At 38.1% G+C, this 15984-nt stretch overlaps 1 protein-coding gene across 1 annotated transcript in view; it reads right to left on the bottom strand.

The window, feature by feature from the left end:
- Positions 1 to 15984, bottom strand: part of LOC107097675 (guanine nucleotide exchange factor VAV3-like) — a 131338-nt gene that overhangs the window by 1924 nt on the left and 113430 nt on the right. Inside the window, exons 22-27 of the mRNA XM_015394920.1 lie at positions 15073 to 15107; positions 13417 to 13533; positions 10692 to 10779; positions 10268 to 10397; positions 2698 to 2778; positions 944 to 1095 (exon numbers count right to left, since the gene is read on the bottom strand). Of these exons, the coding sequence (XP_015250406.1) occupies positions 944 to 1095; positions 2698 to 2778; positions 10268 to 10397; positions 10692 to 10779; positions 13417 to 13533; positions 15073 to 15107 (603 nt within the window). The remainder of the gene's footprint in view (positions 1 to 943; positions 1096 to 2697; positions 2779 to 10267; positions 10398 to 10691; positions 10780 to 13416; positions 13534 to 15072; positions 15108 to 15984) is intronic.

Genomic DNA, 15984 nt, shown 5'->3' with positions numbered 1-15984 from the left:
CAGACGTGGGATATTTGTTTTATCAGATGAAAGACTTCGCCTTTTATTATGTTTAATTTACCTTCCGATTCAAACTATGGTCTTCTTTTTGTTAGTCTATCCAATAAAAGCTCAATAAAATAAGGGCTGTTATGAGAAGACATTTAAAAAAACATCATGTTGTATAAATACTTTACTTTCAGCAAGATTAGGTTAATTTGAAAAACATCCGCTACATGTGTTTAAAATGTGAAATATTTTCATCAACCTTTCAAAATATTCAAATATGATCGACTAAAATATTTCCGTATCCTATAGTTAATTTCATAGCATAAAAAGAGCAACTGATTACCAGCATAGACAGAAAATATCCACTCAGATGAAATACAGTAGTGTAACTCTGATTAAACCGGATTGTAATTTTATTGATTGCTGGTTTAGTTTAATCCCACAGAAAAGCTCCTTCGTTGAGAGATCCAGCTGTTTATTCCAGCAGGTTAAACCTGCTGTTTTTCCAGGCTTTTTAACAGGATAAACAGCTCTCTTTAGATTCCCTTCGCCATGGGCTTTCCACTGGAGCACCATAAACGCTTACGTTTGGCTGAGCAGAGGAATAAAACATAAAAAAAATGCCTATTTCAAGACTGGCCGGGCTGAAATGCAGCACATCAGTGGGAGTCAGCACATATTGTAGGGTTTTCTATATTCTGAACCTGAGGTCTCTCAGTAATGTCTGTGTTATTATGCTGCAGAGCCCTGTTGGCATTTATGGATTTAAGCATAAGTAACTTTGCACTGAGGAGTGAGCCATGCAGACTGAAAGGAAGTGTTTTCCAGGATCCTTGCAGAGTTAAATATTCACATCTTTTCTCAAATCAATGCAGGAAAAAGAAGTTGACCTGCTGCCGCCGACTAACTCCATTCTCCTCTGATTTCCACTCAGCGTTACTGGAAGGACACTCACCCGGCCGTTGACCTCGCCTCGCCACCAGCCGTTGGCTCCAGACTTTGTGTAGATCTTCACCACGTCTCCCTCCTGCAGCGACAGCTCCCGGGTGTCTCGAGAGCTGAAGTCGTAGCGCGCTATGGCCAAACCAATAACTTTAGGTGTCAGCACTAGAGGGGGAAAAAAAAATTGGAATTCAAATCAGAGATACTTTATTGATTTTAAAGGGGAATAAAATGCTGAAATCAGAACCTTTTTTTTCAATGAGTTGTAGATGCAATTTAGAAAAAAACATGGACAGTTACACATCAGGTCTGAACAAACATACAGACAGCCTTATTGATGCAGACAGAGACAAGGACAAACCTAACATATAAAGTTTGAAATTAAAGTAAATAAATGAAGGGATTTCAGAAACAGGTCCTGCTACCCCTGTTGTCATATTTCTCAAATCTTGATCCAAATATTTAGAAAAATCCATCTGAATATATTTGGAGTAAAAAGGAATAATAGTTTTGCAATAGATATAATACGACAGAGAGGACTACTGCTCTTAGACACTATTTCAAAGGGGAAAAACAAAAGTTTATAATGTCCATGGCTGCAAGGGATGAGCTGCTCACCTTTAATTCTAAAACTAATCGAAAAAATAAAAATGCATATTTACACACAGGATTAAACGTAACCATTAGGTTTTCTAAATTTAATTGGTTCGCTTTGGATTAAAACAAAATAAGAATATCTAAAAAAACACTTTTGGCCCACTGTAAAGTGCGGTGGAGGATCTGTGATGCTGTGGGCTTGTTTCTTTAACATGAGCTTTTTGCAGTACCAGAGCATTCTAAAAAAATGCGTTGTACCTGATGTTTAACCATAAATATTTATCCTCCATGTGTTGTTTTACAAGGCTTAAAATTACATTTTCAAAGCGACATCAAATTACGATCATAAAGGATGAAAGTTTTTTTGCACACCTTTTAAAAAAGAGAAAGGTGCTACATGATGAAACCAAGTTTATAGGAGATCAGTAGATCGTTATTCTTGATCATTTACAGTTAAAAAAATATGCAGAGCAGTAACTGATGTTAGAAATTATTAAACTTTCTACAGAACACTTAATATCTTCTTTTTAATAGAGGTAGACCAGCATGAGCGCCCTGACACCTGTACGTGTGGGTAAGAGATTAAATGTCTCCTGTTGAGGAGAAAGTAGCTGGAGAGACAGATGTGGAGTAGGTGGAGCTAGTTACCAGGGCTCCAGCCCGCCCTGCCGCCTTTCCTCCTGTCCAGACCGCCTGCTCGGCCTGGGCTGACAGGTTGAAATGGAATGTCAGACCTCTAGAACCTGGCTGTGGGGATAGAATATCTAATATAGAGGAGCTCTGTGTACACTTCCACCCTTTCCTTGACGGACAGACCCAGAGGCACACACATACACACATCAGACACAGCTATATAAAAAAAAAGCCTCACATGCCATTTCCTTTTCCCAACAGCAATATAACGTGCAAAAAAAAAACAAAAACACATGGATTTCCAAACCCCACATCCTATGCATGCAGACGTCCAAACCACAGAACATGTTCTCCATATAGGATGGCCAGTGTGCACACATAACTATGTAAGAGTCGACACGGTGCAATGGGAGGCTAGATGAAAGGTGTAAAAGCTGAGATTCGTGCAATGATGTGAAGGCGCCGAGCTGCAGGCAGCATGCTAAGTAGCCTTCAGCATTAAGAGGAACGGGAGACGGAGTGAAGCTGTACCTGTACCTGACCAGAAGGGAGCAGAGGAAGGAGGCATAAAGCTGTAGCCGGCAGGAGTTACGAGAGAGAGGCCGCAGAGCAATGGAGCTATGGCAGGGCGGGGCCAGGCAGTGGGAGGGAAGGGTCGCAGAGATGCAGGGGGGGAGAAACAGAAGCAAAGAAGAAAAAATGAAAAATAACATGTTTTTTTTCTAAATAAATTTTCAAACCTCAGGGTTTTTTTGTTTTTTTTTTCAAATCCATGTCTTAAGGATTGGTTTTAATGTTCTTTTAAGATATGTTTGCTTCTCCAATTATCAGGACTTTTTAATCTGGTATATAACATCTTCAAACTGTAAGAAACTATTTAAGTTACACCAGAAAATAGCTTTCTACATTGGAGCCCAAACGCAGCGATCCTGCTCAGTGTGAGGCATGGAGGGAAACAAAGTGCAGGTAATTCACCTCCCGTATACACAGATCCAGAACATTTAGACTGCAGGGGGAACATAAAGTTTAAAGGCCGTTCCCTGCAGAGCTTTTGTTGCTGCAATGCGTTCAGCTTTTATAACTGATTTACTGTATAGATCCTGACAATCTGAGGGTCCATAAATGCTTCTGAAATAACAAGACATTTCACATATAACTCTGCCCTCTTTTACCAGACTGACTTTACTGAAATTATAAGAAAATCTTGATACTTTTAACTGAAATATAACACATTTTCGTACTGATGAAGGTTCTCAGTCATCCAGGTCATAGTCATTCCGTAAAAATTCAAAAAATATCCACTGGAAAACCAAGTCCAGTGGATATTTTTTGAATTTTTACGGAAAAACATATCTTTGTAAAAAAATAAATAAAAAACTTTCATGTTTTCAAAACTATCTTTTAATTTTTTCACAGCAGGATTTCCTGTAGGTTGTGTACATTTGATTTTAGACTTCCAAGGCATTTATGATTGGAGTTAAGGTCCTAAAAGATCAATTAAAAGCAATTTTATTTCATACTTTTATGAAATTTCTTAGCTAAGAACTAAGTAAACAATTAATAAAATTGTTATAGTACATAGCTTATCTAGCTAAGGACTTAAATTACGAATACACAATAACTTCAGAAAGTTTTATATAAATATACAGAGAGTATTATAACAAGAATTTAAACAAAGCATGTAGTCATGAGCAGAATTCCTTATTGTTCTGCTGCCTCCTGGGGTTTGTGGTTTTGTAACAACAGGCTTAGAGCTAATTTCTTCCTACCAATTACAAACAATCAAAACATTTCTAAATAAATAAATAAATAAATAAACAAACCATACTATGACTGCAATTATCAATTATTCTGCAAATCAACTAATCCTTTTATTATTATTGCAGTTCGTTGTTAAATAACTGTATGCTTTCTGGAAGATTATTCATATAATTTGAACCAAGGGAAGCTAAAGCTATGCTACAGGAGTTCTGGCAGGAAAATAAAATGACACAAAGGCTAAACGTCTGTATAGTTAATACAGTTTTTAAGTAAATTATTCTGTAATATTTTTGCTGTTTAGGGTCTTTAGACACCACATAATCATCAATTAATTGATGATGATGGTTTAAATAATTGACTAATGTGATTAACTGTTTTTAGATCTGAGCCAAACAACAGAAACTACTGGTAATGTTCACATTTAAGATTTAACAGAACATTACTAACATTATACATTTGGAGATATTTACATTTTTAGGTCCTAAAATCTGGATTGATAAATGAAAAAAAGAAGAATACATTAGATATATGTCATTTACTAGGGAGGACAAGTCGGGGACAGTGTTTTCTCATGGGGGCACATAGTAAATGCAAACACACAGAAAACAGCTGAAGAGCGAATATTTTTGCTATACAACGTGAGCCACAAAGCCAAGGTTGTATATATCTGATCTAACAGAAACAAACCGTGATCCTATCTGAATATGGCTGGAGCTTAAAGCTACGGGTAAGTATATAATGATACGATAAATTGTAAAGACAAAAGTACCTCTTGCAAAAACATCCCTTCTGTCAGCGCAAATCATCACAAGATATTGATTTTTTATTACACTGCGATCTCAATAAGTAAGAATAAGTAAGAATATCTCAAAATAAGTACATTTACCTAATATGATCTGCAAAGGAATGAGTGTTTTTGACTTTATGATAAGATAATTAGTTATAATGCATTTGAAATAGGACAATAGATGTGTTTTTCTTATTTTAATTTATTCTTGGAAATTTGTCTTAATAAATCGTTAATTTTCCGTCTACTCAGGTGTAGAAGGAAAATGCTCTTATTAAAAGAATTAATTATTTAGACTTAATTTTTTGCTGTTTATGTTTTCCATACAGGCCACTTCACTACTTTTTAGAACCTTGCATGCAATAAACCATGAGCGTTACCAGAAAGGAGCTAACATGGACCAGTTCCTCTGTAGAACTGCTTCTGTATGCTCCTGTACTTTAAACATAAAACCAAATCAATTTCTTATCATAATATGCGCTGACCGAGGAGAGCGTAGAGTGCAAAGTTTACTTGAACAATTATTAAGAAATCAAGGTTTGTCACTCTAAGCTTCTGTTGAATCAAGATATGATCCGTTTTATCATCTAGATCAAGGGTCTGCATATTTGACTCACTTAATATGGTAAATGATTCCCTATTTTTGTGTTACTCTTTTGCTTTCCCCCAAGGAAAAAATGCTTAATTTGGTTTAAAACCACCATTTCGTCAAATTATTAAGGCATTTAACCTGCAGATAATCCCATTTGGGAAACTTGTCTCTGTGTTTGAGATCAACTCTACCCAAAGCAGTGTGTATTAGCCATGTAAAACCGAAACTCCCACAGCGGCAGATAAATGCTCCAACTTTGTGAAAAATGTTCTGCTTTGAACAATCCAATTGGCGAGTAAACTGGTCCAAGTTATTGATATGCTGTAAGGAGAGCAGGGCTCTAGTGGTTTTTAAAATGAATTCTAATCAGGGCGCTTAGAGACAGCTCAGTAAGCCCTGATGGTTTCAGGGAACGAGCAATATGAAGAGGGATCGCACAGCCGCCGAGACGCCAGCTGAATTTCACATGCTTTATTTTTGAACAATCTGATTTGTGTGATTGCTGCGATTCAGCACACACACACACCCACGTCAATGCCGCCCAAACACACACAGTTAGAGCATCATTTTGTGAGAGACTGAAGAAGAGTGTAAAAATCCAATCAGGAGCCAATAGTCCCCACTCAGACTGTGAGCTGAAACAGCTCCACGGCTCCATGTTTGTTTATGTTCCCAGTTAACACTGGTGGTATCGCGTTATCAATCAGCTGTCCCTCTCCGAAAGCTGTCCGAAGGAGAAAGTGTTAATTAGGAGCTTTCCAGCAGTGCTCAGGGAATGACTGCGATAATAAACAGAAGTCATTTAAATGTGGAAGAGAGGAAATGAATTCTGCACTCCAGGAGCGGGCTGCCATGTAAGATGGAGGGACTTACAGCAGAACAAAACAAATTTGGACCAGAGCTGCCTAGACTTGCACTTTGAAGCCAAGCCTGGACTACTGAAACCCAACAGCCTCGTGCAATCTGTTCACATTTCTGACACGATCGGCCGCGAGCACAGCGGCGCGCAGGCTTTAGATGAAACCTTATTTTCCACTCATTGTGATGTCAGAGTTTTCATTCCCCACTGATGGCCAGCTCACATATGCTCTGGTGGCATTTTTCAGCCTGTGCGAGGTGAATAAGGAAACATTAGGCTCTGATAAGGCAAGCTGCCCTCCGTTGTTCACTCACCTGGTTACATAAAGTTAAATCTATCGATATGGAAAACATGCCTAAATCATCATTATTTCTGATTATATATATACTTGTTTAGTCTATAATCCTTCCTGAGATCAAAGTCCAAGAAGGTCTTTGCTTGCAAACGTGATCTCATTAAAGAGTTGCCTTCAGGTTCAGACAAATTTTCACATCAGAACTGGTGTCTCCTTTCATTCATCATTGACAAATAAAAGGGTGAATCTCAGGGAATTCAGGTTAGCAACAGTAATGAAAGAGTTGCAGGGTTACGGAGGCTGGATGAATAAATAATCTACAATGTTTGGGTACAGTTTGAAGCATCTGGAGTGATGGCGTCATTCAGAGGTGCTGCTGGGTTTTGTTCACCAAAGAATAAACAGTTTATTCCTATGAAGGTGGAAAGAAAGGAAATCCATCTCCTTAAATCAACAGCTCAGCATCTGTCAGACAGAACATAACAACCCTCACTCATGCTGACGGGAACGCTGAGGGTAAAGACTGGAAAAATCCTTTGGTTCATCAACTTTACAACCACAACTTTATACAGAACCATGGGAACTGATTCAGATTATTAGATTACAACATTTAAAAACTATAATACAACAGACCAAAACAACAAACAGCTTGAAGGATTTAGCACTGTTTTGAAGGGAACTACATGAAAAATGGGAAAACTTGGCACCAGCTTTGGTCAGATTCCCTTAAAAAAAAAAAAAAAAGTGACCCCCTCTTGCATATTTTTTTAGTCTGACTCCACCCTTTCTGAATTTCAGAGTCTGACCGGAAGATCTTCTCTTAAGATCTTCATGTCTAAAAATCATGACAGAAAGATTTTTTTAGTACAAAGATTGATTTTTAAAAAGGAATTAAGCCTGGCGTACACTGTACGATTTATTCAATCATTGCACGCAGCTACAGCTCACACTGTACGATGAAACCGCAGGGTTTAAAAGTTCACAGCTCATGATGTATGTTCTCACACTGTGCAACCCGACTATCTAATGGAATCTGGCTGCTTATACGCATGCTTCTGTGTTTTCGTCTGAGAGGAAGAAGAAGAATCCTTGTTAGTACATTCACACAGAGCTATCTGAAAAGGATGGCCGACTGAATTTCAAAAACACATTTGCTGATCAGGAGGTGGTCGTGAGTTGCTGATTACCTCCTGTACACTATACGACGCATGATCAGGCTGAAGTCGGCCCGATTGAAAAATTCTCGCACGACTGGAAAATTGTCCCGAAAAGGGCAAAATAATTGTACAGTGCATGGCCGGCTTTAAAGGGGACCAGCCAAGAACCCATCAAGGAAAGTGGGAAAATTTTGAAACAAAAACAAAATAGTGTTTTTTGAGTTTTGCCTCAATTTGTTTTCTACATTACCAATGGAAAACCAAACAAAGGATACACATGTGATCCCATTTATTAACATATTTAGTGTAACTGCATCTCATGTCCACAGATTTGGTTTTTATCATATTTGTTCTATAAGAGTTCAAGCGGCAGTCTTCCAGGAGCAGCTGTTATGTTGGCATACATTAACCCATTTATCTTTTTTTGTTACCTTATATAAAGGAGTCTGGTCAGATCAAAGAGCAGATATGTGTGATGGGACTCTAGATGATAGAGCCTTTGGTCATGATATTAACCTTATCTGTCACCAACTGTAACCAGAACAGCTTGTTAACAAACTGTCCTTAAAGTAACAGTAGCTGAGTTTCCATTACAGATTTGATATTCTGTTAAATTCCAAACTGCAGTGTTTTACAATTGTGATTGAACACATAAGATAGATCCATACTCCAACCACAGCTCCTCTAACTACTTCTGTTCTTCTTCTTTGTCTTTCTACAAGGAAGTAAGGTCCAGTTGTACTGTAGATACTTTTATGATGCAAAAAAAGGGTTTCCATTCAAGTTTAGCAAAGTATAAGAATTTCTATAGGGCCAAAAAAAAACCTCATACAGGTGTGTTTTTTTTTTTTTATTGTAGTGTTTCCATTTAGTCAATTTATTTTTGCATTCACTATTTGAGCAAATTAATGGTTAATGGAGATACATATATGGACTGATATTTGGACTACACTTAGTCCAATGACGGTGTCTAAAATTGGACAATGCATCTTTGGAAATGTATCACTGTCGAGTTTTTTAAGGATACTAGCCATGAGAGGGTGGGGCAAGAAATGCCTGTACCCTGATAATTGGGGAATTATGAAAACCTTTGCCACAGTGCTGTAATGTAATCGGTCTACAAGTGCGGCTTTTGAAGGAGACAACCCCTGAAATTCAAAAACACACAAGGTCTACTTGCAAAAAGTACAATTTGACAACAAACCAGACCAAACAACAAAATTGAATCCATATGTGACCGAAGCAACCAGACAAGAAGACCAGAGGACTTAGATGGGACAGCGTTTATTCACGTAATCCACAAACCTGGACTTTATGTAGAGTGGAAAAGCCGAGATTGAATAACGGCTAAGAAAAGGGCGGTTTAAAGTTTACCGAAAGGTACTACGGGATGCAGTGAAACGTGTTATCAGATGAGACAAAAATATTTTCTTCCCAAAGTGCAAAACACTATGCACATACTGTAAATCCGACTTTGAAACACGGTGGTGGCAGCATCAGCCAATGGGAATGTTTGTCTTTAACAAGCAAGTTAAACTGGTCAGAACTGATTGACAGTAGAAGGAGCTAAATATATACAGTAGGAGAACCAGGAAAACCACCTAGTCTTAAATGAACATTCATGTTCTGAACGTTCTCAATGCTATAAAGAAATAAACTACATCAGACTAAATTACATGAAAGCTTGAAGCTATCAAGGGGTTTACTTGCTCCTGCCAAAAACATTAAAAGGTTTTGACTTACTTTCAAACTTAAGCTAAACAATATAATAGATTTAAACAGTTGCATATATCAAATGACATCATTTGGATGAGATATTAACACTTCAAGTCGAGTTATGAATGTTAATTCATTGAAATGATCTGTCCTCCATGAAGCTCTAATTGATTTGATCTTCACTAATCAGCCAGGGAGTGTTATCAAATCTAATACCATGCTTAGGGAATTCTCCAACCGCTGCCTGACAGCGAGTCAAAACCCATTAACATCACAGGAGGCTGAAATGCTGGTAACAGTGACTCATTGTGCACCTCTTTAGAAGCAGCCAAGATGTTCCCGTCTGAATTAAAGCAGCGTTCAAGAGACAGCGCTATCTGCAGGTAACCTGTCACTTGGTTAAATGTTTTAGATTCTTCTTAATGCTTTTTCCTTTTAATCTCCAAGCTTTGGCACAAGGTGATTAAAGGTGTAGTTGGTATTTTATCACAAACGATACACGGAGCTAAACATACCTGTTTATTCTGGTTGTATTGTAGATGTAGATTTAAAATAAGATCAAATTAAAGCAAAATCAGGAAATAATAAAAGCACTTTTTTTTTTAAATATATCATTTTAACCTGTTAACTGGCCAGTTACACTCAACTGTGAAAAGGCAAAAAATAATTGTTTTTAAAAAATTATCTTTTAGGGATTTTTTACAACAGAAAAAGCAGCAATTGTTCCCTCAGTTGCTTTAGCATATGCATTGGTAGAAAAAATATTCTCAAAAAAACTGCAGGTTTTATTGATTCTGTATCATTGTCTATAAAAAGACTATTTAAAATGTAAAAAAAAAAAAAAAAAAGTTATTTATACATCTGAGGGTTTAAAAAATGAGGTTTCAATACCATAAAAAAGCTGTTGTATTAGAGATTACATACTGAAACTTGTACTCACTGTTGCTGCCTGGCCGGCTGAAGCGGTGCACGGCGGCGTTCTCCGGTTCCCGGTAGGGGAACTGCAGGGTGGTATCCAGGCTCTTAAAGCCTTCCCTCAAAGAGTGGTGTTTGTAGTACTCAATCAGCTCCTTTATACAGAAGACAAACATAGTCTCATTAAAACCAACAATGGAGTCAGTTGGAATAAGAACTTTTATGGCATCTAGTAGAAAATCTGAGGTAAGAAAATCATCCACCATAAACAGTGTGTTGGCATTACACTGGATGATTGAGAAGTTTTGCAGGTCAGTATACATATATTTAACCAGAGCTTTCTTTGTTCACATGGTTAAAATTAAACTCCATTGTTGACACTTCATTACATGAACATTATGGTTAAGTTATTAATAAAAAAAGCAGAAACAGGAAGGAAGGAAACTCACAATTATGCTCCTAAATTTCTTGTTCTCTGCAATGTAGTAGCAGCCCTCCTTGGTCAGGATCTTTATGTGCTTCACGTCGTTGTTGTACCTGTGGGCCATTGAATAAGTTATGAGTGTAATTTCCCTCTCTGATCACCACCATCGATCCGCGGCCGGCCTCTGGCCCTCGCACGGAGCTCGGGCCATTCCTCTAAAGCACGGGGTCCTGGAGGTTTGTGACACCATGAGAATGATGGTGGTGGGGGAGCCAAGGTGCACGCGAGGGTGAAAATGCTTTTCAGAGTTTTGTGTTTGGGTTTGCATTAACATTATAGCTGATTGGGGGTTGGGTCAAATTTTATAGACGAGAGTTTATATAAAGGACATCTGTCTTTTACAGTGTTGCTTTGTAAGCAACACACCATGCTGATTTTGTTCACCGTTTTTGTTCAGACAAATCCAGCTGATTTAGTTGAGGAGGACAGTATTAGAGCTGGGCCACCATCGACTGTACTATGTGATATATTCCACAGAGGTTTTGATCGTGCAGAGGCATGGATTAGGCTGAAATCTTGTGGAGACTCTCATCGACTCTTACGAGGTCTCAAAAGAAACAAGATTGAGTTCTTCCCAACTAAAAAGGCTGCACAAAAGTGATGTGATAGCTGCAAAAATATCATTAAAGTTCTACCACAAACATGCTGCTGCATTACTACTGTTTCCTCAACATCCAACAGACAACTATCTATACACATGTCACCACAAAAGAGCTTCAAGATTAAACACTATTCCAGTATTAAGTCTTTAAAAGGTTTAAGCTTAACAGTGACAAGGGAACAATTCACATCCCTAAACTTTGTTACAATCTATTACGTTAGAAACATAAACCTCCTTTTATCTGACAATACAAAGTACAGAATAATTGTGACTTAAATAAAAAAGCATATATGGTAAACGGTACATGTAACTGTAGAGTTAGAGCAGCTCCTAAATAATGAAAATGTAACATTTAACCTTTACATCCATCAATCCATCCATTTTCTGACACGCTTAATCCCAAGTGGGGTCGCGAGTGGTTCTGGAGCCTATCTCCATTTTACCTTTACATTGTATATGTTAAAACATATAAGTGTATTTTGGTTTTTATGTTATAAAGAAATACACATGATCTGCCTTTTGTGTCTCCATTTGTATTTGATTTGTTTGGCTCTACCTTTCTGTCACCTCATCCAAAACAATGAGTTTAACCTGAGTTATTTCTATATTAATGCTGCTTTATGTTTAGGGTGCTGGAGGACATAGGGATCCCTTTTCATTCTTCTTCTTCATTCTATCACTGTTCTCCCATTCTGCAGTATTTGTTAAGTCCACTCCTAAATGTATGCTTTCCCTGCTTTTTCTCATGATCTGCTCTGTTCTTTTATGGCTGTGGCTCCATCCTGGAGTGAAATATCAGCTGTGCTGCTGCCATCAACACCTTTGTTTATGTTGGAGCTTGGTCTGTTTTTCAGTGTAGTCCTGTTTCTCTGACTGTGACTAACTGAATGTGTTCTCTTTAATCCTCTGACTGGGAACTCGCCCGGAGCTCATCTTCCTGACTGTTTCTTTTCTGGGTCGGACCACCTGTAGAGCTGGTTAACAGTTGCCTTTTTAATCTCTGTTTCTGTATGTCTGCTTCTGTCTCCTTGAGCCCCAGTCGGCCTCGGCAAATGGGCGCTCACACTGAGCCTGGTTCTGCTGGAGCTTTCCTCCAGTTAAAAGGCAGTTTTCCTCTCCACTGTCGCTACATGCACGCTTGGTGTGAGGGATTGCTTAAGAGTTAATAACAAAATGCAAGCGACATTGTCGCCACAAACTCATCCAGGAGGAGCATGTCTTGCAAATCAATGACTCGATGCAATCATCTTTATAGAAACTGTACGATCTGCTTGAATTGTCTGTATAAAGTACCTTGAAAATGACATGTGTTGGGAGTTGGCGCTATATTAATAAACTGAATTGATTTTAGGTGCTTTATTTAACCACCACTTGCATTGAAGTAGAAGGCAGTTGCATCTTTTTAATGACATTTTACAAGCTGGTTAGAATAATTTTGATAAGCTCTTCAAAAATATGACTAAATATGTAATTAAAACTTCACCAGATGTACGAAATGAAAATAAATAGTAAAAATCAGCTTAACAGGGATATTCCTAAGAACCAGGAACAAATAAAAATGCACTTAAAGAAGAAAACTTGTTTTGCACAGTATAAAGACTGCTAAGACTTGAACATCAGTGTGCTTCTTATAAAAAAACAAAAAAACAAAAGCTGTTTATGTGGCTCTGATGTTGAATGGTAATGATTACATTCAACCCAGGAGAGGCCGCTGTCCAAATGTGGTTAACCATAGTCTTCACCTCGGGATGGGCACATCGCCCTTCCCAACAAGGTACAAATTAGTCTGTCAAGTTCTGTAGTGGAGGCTGAAGCTACATCTGGTCAATACTGTGGTTTGGCTAACCAATAACAACACATCCATGGAGACACAGGAAAACCGCCATGTAACAGTGAGTACAAGAAAAAGAGACACTAATAATCTCGGCCTGTGTAAAGACAGCTTGGCTGTACGCTTGGCTAAACTAAACCCAACATCTGCAGCGTACCAGTTCACCCAGTGAAAAGCAATGTATGAGAAAAAGTGGCATCTCACAGAAATCTATTAGTTTTAAATACAATAAAGCCTGATGTATGGTGTAAGACTTACTTTATGCTGATGGCGTACTCTGTGAACTCCTTGCTGCGATGGCGGACCAAATAGGTGCTGTTGACCCTGTTGATGAGTTCTGCTTCAGCCTGAAATCTCTCCATCGGACCAGCAAACCTATGACGGTAAATAAGAAAGAAGATTCCGTCATTCATGCAAAGAAAAATAACATTCTTTACCTTTTTCTAAGGTAACATTGGGAACACGTAGTGTAGGTCCTTGAGGGTTTGGACCTTGATAGGACCCTTTATAGTTAGCATCAGCTGTGCACAATTCCTTTTTAAGCAAAAATAGCTCAGTCAGAGGGAATTGGGTGTGTCTATGTTCATAGAGCAGATCTCAATTCAAGCCACATATTCTCTGTTACAGTTTGGACTTTGATTGGGTCGTTCTAACACATGATTGTGCTTTGATGCAAACCATTGTAGCTCCAGCCTTAAGACTCAACTTGGAGAAGGGTCAGTCCCTGCTAAAGAAAAGCCTTTCCATATCATGATGCTGTAACTTCAACTAATCGAAAAAAGGACGCTGTGCTAAGTTTTAGGCCAAGTATAATTGTGTTAGACCATTTTAATACTAGAGAACCTTCAGTCACATCTTTGTGGTCTCTCCTGTCCTCTACATGGCGTTTGGCCAAACTGAAAACAGAATTCATTCTAAAGTCTCTTTCTTGTTTCCACTTTTGCGTACAGATCAGCCCTTTCAAGCACACAACTAGAGGCTGTCAGATTGCTCCAAATGAGCTGTGGATCTCTGCAGTTTCTACAGAGATTCTAGGGGTCCTCTTGGCTGTTTCTCTGATCAATGTTTACTTGTCAGTTTAGCTGGACAGCAAGGTCTTGTTGAATTGTACTGTAGAAGGTAATGGTGCTTTCTTTACACGTCACTAGAGCCTACATACTGACTGGTCTATGCTGTTTCTGAAGCAAACTGCCGGATTTTGTTTAGGGGCATCAGGGTAAAATAAAGAATGGAAGTAAATAGTAATGCATGCCACACTTTTTATATTTTAATTTAACAGATAAAAAAATGGTATGTTATTGAAAAAAATATTTTAAAACATGTCAAAGGTATAGTGGAAGATGCTGTTTTTCTGAGTGGACCATCAGAATAAGTGGTCCTCCTAATACTCAGTCATTCTGGAATATGTTTGCGTAAGGCGGTCCTCGTCTTCATTTTCATTTACCGATGGTGAGTCTGACATAGTGGAACAATAGCAAATCTTCTTTTGAAATGTAAGCTTGTATGAGTGCTACAAACAGCAACAACAGAGTACGCATGAGGAGAAATTGGCTTTTGCATGTGCTCACAATTGTTTAACTGTGGTTCCCTCTCAGGAGCGGGTGTAGGGTTTTGCATGTGAGTTTCTTTTTTAAGTAAAGAGGGCGGGTCTTTTCAAAAATTCCCAAAAACCCTTCACTATATCTTTAAGGTTAGTTGCTGTAATCTGACATAAAGTCAAAAGTAACCAACTTCAGCAAGGTATTGCATATTGTATCTGCAAACAAAATGAGGTAAAACAGCAAAATGAAAGTAAAATAAAATAAGTCCATAAGCTAAAATAAGTCCAAATTCAATGTTCAAGACCATTAGGTATGAATAGAGACTGCTTCATTTCTCTAATGACTCCAAAGGATAGAAACAATCTGAACTCACCACAGCTGTGAGGAGTAATCAACGGGCTTTGGCACCTGCAGGGAGGAAGAAAAAAAATCAATGCATGAGTCTGTTATTTACCTGAGGCAGTCAAAGGACGCGCGTCATTCTGGTCCCATAAAATGATACGCCAAATCTGCTGGTCTGTTTTAAAGTTCATATTAGGATGTTACACAAGTAAAACCGCTTAGTGCTCCTACAGATACGGCAATACGACTTTAGCATCTGGAGTGAATTACGTATTTCTGAAGCAGTCTAGGTAACTGTCTATTTGTGGCATAAACAAAGCAGCCATAAAAATGAAGGAAAAACTTTAAATCCGATAAAATGGTGTCTTAGAAGTTATATGTATAAAACCCATTTCATATATATTCTCTTGTTTTTGAAGAAATGAAGACATACTAATATCTAATCTTACTTTTTTTTATCTTTGGGAAAAGAAATTGATTTAATTGTTGCTACTGTTCAATAATTAACTAGACTTTGCTTGTTAAAGAAATATCTTCTACAAAAGCTGAACTAGTTTGTGGTTATAAAGGCATGCACTGCCATAACAACAGTAGCAAGAGTCTGGTGTAGGCCCCATGATGGCATTTAAGGGGTTTATGGAGACTCTCTCTGGCATCTTGCGAGTCTGCCCTCATAATAAACACTATTTGAGTTAGACCTGCCCATGATGGAAGTTCTTTTCAATATTTTCCCTTTGTAAAGCAATCCCTCCACAATGGAACATCTGTTAACAAATTCATCACTCCAATTATAAGCAGCTGCAATCATCTTTGTGGAGCTGAGAAAGCTCTTTGTTTCTCCTAGTAGTTCTAGGTTTCACATTAACCTAAAGGAAAAACCTCATTTAAAATCCTGAGAAACAATGTTCATAACTTGGAGTACAACCAAGTGTGATTTTAGTCG

Source organism: Cyprinodon variegatus, unplaced genomic scaffold, assembly GCF_000732505.1.
Source record: "Cyprinodon variegatus isolate N-32 unplaced genomic scaffold, C_variegatus-1.0 Scaffold714, whole genome shotgun sequence".
NCBI classification, from domain to species: Eukaryota; Metazoa; Chordata; class Actinopteri; order Cyprinodontiformes; family Cyprinodontidae; genus Cyprinodon; species Cyprinodon variegatus.
Note: the sequence above shows the minus strand (reverse complement) of the source record. Positions and strands in the feature narration are given on the sequence as shown.